Source organism: Apis dorsata, unplaced genomic scaffold (genome assembly GCF_000469605.1).
Source record: "Apis dorsata unplaced genomic scaffold, Apis dorsata 1.3 scaffold_53, whole genome shotgun sequence".
In the NCBI taxonomy this organism is placed as follows: domain Eukaryota; kingdom Metazoa; phylum Arthropoda; class Insecta; order Hymenoptera; family Apidae; genus Apis; species Apis dorsata.
The window spans coordinates 42,524-48,103 of record NW_006263354.1 but is presented as its reverse complement, the minus strand read 5'-3'; the positions used below and the strand labels follow the sequence as shown (position 1 = coordinate 48,103).

The following is a 5,580-nucleotide window of genomic DNA, read 5'->3' as shown; positions in this document are numbered from 1 at the left end:
CAACCCCCCGTCCTCTCCCCCCCTCCCCTTTCAGCGTGCATTATGCATACGCGTGCCCCTCGATAGACCTTTTCACTTAAGATCTCTTTCGTCGTCCCGGGCTTGGCGATCGATCGTCGATAGGCAGGGATCGTCACCTGGATCGACGACCGGTTGCGGATCAGAACAGAGGAAGGAACGGAGTATTAAATCCGCTCGGCTAATTCGTTGCTCTAAGTGGTTTCCTCGAAATGAGTCGATGGTATTTCGTTCACAGACGTTACAATCTCTCGTCGCCGATTTCAATCTTCTTGTTTCGCCGGCCTCTCATTTCTGTTTTATTTCCCTCCCGACTCGTTTCATTCGATATATATCTCGCGTTTGTTTGATCCTCCCTTCTTTCCTAGATCGATCGTAAAAAAAGGAAAGGAAAGGAAAGAAAAGGCAGTTCTAATATATTTACGCGATTTCCTTTTTAGGAACTAGACTCGCTGGTGTTGGGCACTTTGAATATAACCACCGAGTCAACGAACAAGTCGAAGTTTATTTTTAGGGCATTAGCCAATTAACTATTAACTCGTTGGCGCCACGGCGTTGCTCCTATTTTTGCTTATTTCTTACACGAGAAATGCATCGTTGCCCTCTTCCGAATCTTCGGTATGTTAGCCGAGAATAATCCGATCCAAAGTGACGCGCTCGATGTTGAACGCTGTCACCCGGACATTTCGCAAATGAAATATACTTCTGGCACGATCGCCTCACCGATATTATTTTTAAATCCGTTTCTTCGTATTTTCGTCTAACGAGTCTATCTAAACTATAACAGTTTAGCTTTATTCGTTTCTTCCTCGTGTGCGAATTCAAAGCGTTTCGCTGTTACAGTCGAGGATAGATAACAACGCGAATACGAGGGAAGTATCGTAATGTAGTTCGTTGACACCATGATACAAGCACGACGAAGGAAAGAATTATTATCGCTTATTATATTATATTAATTATGTAGAGAAGTCGAAGAACGTTTATAGAGATCGTTTCGCGAATAAAATTGAACTTGTTCGAAACAAGAGCAAGAACAAAACGTGAAAAAGAAAGAAGAGCTCGAGAAGAGTGGGAGAGGGAGAGAGAAAGAAAGAGAAATATCTTGTTAGTGGCTCGTGGATGAACCAGTTAGACAAGCTGAAGATATTTATCTAAGATATTTGGTCATTCGTGGATGCCTGGGGGGAGAGAGATCCTGAGCGTCTACCTATACGTTTAACCGAGTGATTGATTTTCGTCGGGCGCAGCGAATGTGGTGGTCAAGGCGGTCGAGTTAGATCCAAAGTTGGATCCGGCGAGCACCTGGTTATGGGTGGCTCGGTTAGTTCTCAGGGAAGACTTAATGGAATACGCTATTGTTTGTCATGGTTCCAACATGGCAGAGACTGTCAGTCATCCTATGATTGAAGACACTCGGAAAAAAAGTTTTTTCATTCCCTATAACGTCGATCGCGAAACAACTTAACGGTACAAACAACTGCTTGTCTTTGTATATATATATATATATATGTTAATTAATCCTTGAGATTTATACATTATCGATATTTCCTGCCACGTGAATCAAACCCATTATTTAAAATTATTACAGAGAACGTATATGTAAATCAAGATCCGCTTTATTCTATAAGCTTCTTATGCATAAGAACCGTAGAGACGTACAATCACAGCAGAACAGTAAATCCTGTAAAACGGGAATGCAGTTTGTTTTACGCATAATAATTTATCTTATCGCGTTAGATACCGCACATCGGTTTCGACAGTTCTTGGCTACAGTTAAATTTACTTTCACAGTCGACATTTTACCACATTTATGTTGCACGCAATTCGTTACATCGCGTAAAAATATTCCCGAATATGCCCGACTTTTCGCACAGATTTTCACACAGATTATTCGTTTCCTTCCTTTTCCCCTTCCTTCCTGCTTCCTTCCTGCTACATATTTCCTCGTTTTCCTCTGCGTGACGAGTGTTTTAAGGATGACTAATTACGATCCAAGCACCTGGTTTCAAACCCCGTAGAACAGGGAGGACGGAATTCGAGAACGAGAGGCTCGATGTTAGTCATACCGCTCGAAACAAAGGATTTCACCGAGTTGTTTGCCCAAAACTGTCCCTCGTCGAGCTTCGTCATGCATTCGATGACTCTTGAAACCGCAGGATATCCCACGTTCGTTTCCTCGCGTCGATTTGGCGCCACACGATCCATCATCCTGAACAAACACGAAGAATATTCGAATGTTCGAGGAAGAGAGACAATGGTTGTACAAATAATTAAGAATTTATATATAAACGAAAATGGTAAACTGGGCATGGAATCGATTATAATTTTTTGAAGGGGAATATTAATATCGATAAAACTATTTTATTTCTCTACCGTAATCTGACAATGGAGCGACCATAGCTCGAAGGCTGTTCGATATTATCGAAAACAAAAATCTGTTCTCGTACTCAGACTCGTTTGGCTTGTCGGCGACGCTTATCTCCTGCATAGTGGCATCTATTTATATTTTGCGTTCGTTAGTCGATCAGGGGCATACGATTAAAGACCAGTATCCGTGTGCGTTTATGAGCAAACGTTCGAGCCGATTTAACTTGGATGTGTACACGTATACACAAGCTGCAATTTCTCATTGCGCAATGATAATACGATAATGCATAATCGATAATCGGCTTACCTGATTCGTTCGAATCGAACGTCTCTAAGAAACGTGAATGAATTCCTCGTTTCTGACGGTGTACAGGTTCGTTTTCAATAATCTGTAAATGAACGAAACGAATGTAAGATAGAAAGAAAAAAAGAAACACATCATGAAATTGATAAAAATACGAAATTGAACGATCCAAAAATACGCGATAAAGGTGTGGTAAAGTGGGAACTCGCGTTCATGAAAATGCACACCGCCTCGGTTATCGGTTCCCCCTTATCCTAATTCACTTCTATTTTCTCTGCACTCGAGGCGCCATACCCTCCGCGATAAAGAGACGTCCCTACCGATCCCATTGGCGGCGCATTATCCGTGGTGACAAGGCAACGTCATTACAAGCGGACAGAAACGTGGCCAGCCGTTAAGGTTTTCGTTCGTGTGAAACACGAAGGAATCGGGAAAGGAACGCGGTGTCCCCCTCCTCCTCGTTGCGACGCTCGAAATACACGCTCGAAGACGAGATAAAGAAGGAAGAAAGGAAGAGACACGTCCGCCAAGGTGTACGCGATTCGAAAAGGCCAGGGCGTTCCCAAACTCGAAAACGCACTTAACCGTTCGAAGATTAGGGAGGTAAAGGGCAGAGAGAGAAAGAGAGAGAGAGAGAGAGCCCCCTTTTCGGCCTTCGCTATCTGTTTCGATGGATGGTCCCGAAGAAAAAGGAGTGTTGATAAGAAGGCAGTTGGGCGGGTTTTAATGCGCAGCGACAAACCGGCCCAAGAACGAACCCACTGAAATCGGCCTGTTCAGAAAAGGAAGAGGGAAACTTGTGGGCAGATAATAAAAAAGTGGTGCTCGAGAGAGAGGAAGCGGTTGTTTGGCCGGGAGGTGAACTTCGGAATCGATTTCGGAAAAGGATGAAACGTTTTATCGTTCCTATTGGAAAACGAACAATTGGAGATTGGATCGGCTCCGTCGATCGTGAAAATTTGTGTTTACAACAAGTTTTATGGGAATTTTATCGTTTGATCGAGAAGTGACACGTGGCAATAATTATGGGATCGGCAATGAGAGAAGCTCCTTGTGCGAGGATAATATTAATATTCAAGTCCGACTTTCGAGCCGATAATCTCGAGCCGATTTTCGACGCGCGAGAGCAGTCAATTGACCGTGTAGCATCGAGTATCAAGACACGAGTTGCAGTTTGTAACGTCGTGAACGGTGATTGTTAACGGGTCGCCGAGTTAATATTAGCACAAGGTTTTTCATCGTGGTGCCGTTGCTTTCCAATGGAAGACTTTTCAAACCGTTTGCGAACGAGTAAACGAGTGTCGTATCGATAGAGGCAGTAGCTCGCCTTCGGATTTTTCTGGCGCGCCTATTGTTCCGTCACAGAATCGAAACTTTTACTTTGAACTCGCGAATTCGAAAACGTTTAACGCGCGAATCGATTCGCTGGAGAATCGGGCTGGCAAGAGAACGTATGCCAACGGCCAATGCCAAGCAATTACAATTACGAGCTTACGTATGAATGTTGTTTTCTTAACAAAGAGGTGAACAAATTCTTGGCAACGTATCAAGGAATGTAAGCAAAAATACAAGGATATTCTTCTCGATTGTGAATCAAAACGGGAGAAAAATATGGGGAAAAATATTACCCGAGGAGAGAAAGAAAAAAAAAAAAAAGAAAAAAAAAACATACGAGGCGAGCGATTAAAAATTACTTATTCATAAGCAGTCGCAGCTATTACGTAAAAAAACGTCTGGAATATTTCTGGCAAACCTTCCTTCGAGATATTCTATACGCATATACGTGGTTGCCGTCGTAAAATACACGTTTTATTGATGCACCTTACCTCCAACGGATGTATGCTTCGCGGCAAAAACAAAGACTATAAAAATTGGTTTGCGTGAAATTCCTTGTATCTTCTCTCGCCGCGCCAGGCGACTCGTTGTTGACGGGGGGGAACATTATGGTAATCGAGATAATACAAATTTGCAGACCTTGTAATAACGTAGCATGCGGCTAGGACCGATGTGAGGGCAGCGATCGCCAAGACCAGAGCTGCGACGAGAAGCGGCTTAACGCGATTCTCGTGAAACGGATCTGACGATTCCCGTCCTTCGGCGATCGGGCCTGGATCAGGCTCGATCGATCCCATTACGTCTCGGCTCGACGACATCCCATTAAAGGAACCTTTATACACAACGCAAGATTGGATCAGAAAATCCATTTCTCCGGCTACTTTCATAATATAGGGAATAATAGGTCTTTGAATGTTTTAAATCACGCGTATCGTAAATCGAATTGATAACCGTTACGTATGTTTAAAGTTAAACTCAAGAGCTCAAAATTGTTATTGTGAGCTCGAACGTCCGGATATGGATACTTCCGACCGGCGCCAACCCGTACGAATTTGGGATAAAGCTCGTTTTTCCTCGAAGCAAATAGAACCGAGCCGAATATATTTTCCAATAACCGGACATTTTTAATGGCACTTTTAATATATAAGGAACGATGAGAGTAGATGATAAAAAGCGCGGGGAGGGATTATTTACCATTATAGTCTAAAGTAGAATTGACGGGATCGGGCCTGTCTTTGTCGTGGATCCTCGTGGACGCGTTCACGTTTCGATCAGCGTTGCAGTAGTCGTGGTTGTTGCAACACTTCAGTCTTTGCATGCGGATCCAGGCAGCCGACGATCGGTCCACGTTGTCGCTCGACTTCGACCTCGTGACCCAGGACTTTGTCTCGCACAACAATGGCGTGGCAAACCTGGGCAATGGCAACGTACAACGTTCCGATAAAATAGCCACTCCACGATAAAGTTCCGTGACCCCGGTGATAGCCAGGATTTAAATAACCATTTTCCACGATTTACGTCGCAAGATTTCAATATTCCACGCTTATATCGCGCCT

General features: G+C 43.6%; 1 protein-coding gene across 1 annotated transcript; it reads right to left on the bottom strand.

Annotated features, from left to right (window-relative positions):
* Nucleotides 1–1,612: 1,612 nt before the first annotated feature.
* Nucleotides 1,613–5,580, bottom strand: LOC102671517. Its single transcript, XM_006609371.2, has 4 exons — nt 5,219–5,580; nt 4,664–4,856; nt 2,693–2,774; nt 1,613–2,227 (listed from the first exon to the last, which is right to left on the bottom strand). Exons 1-3 carry the CDS (start codon nt 5,340–5,342, stop codon nt 2,717–2,719), a joined length of 375 nt encoding a protein of 124 aa, XP_006609434.1. The 5' UTR covers nt 5,343–5,580; the 3' UTR covers nt 1,613–2,227; nt 2,693–2,716.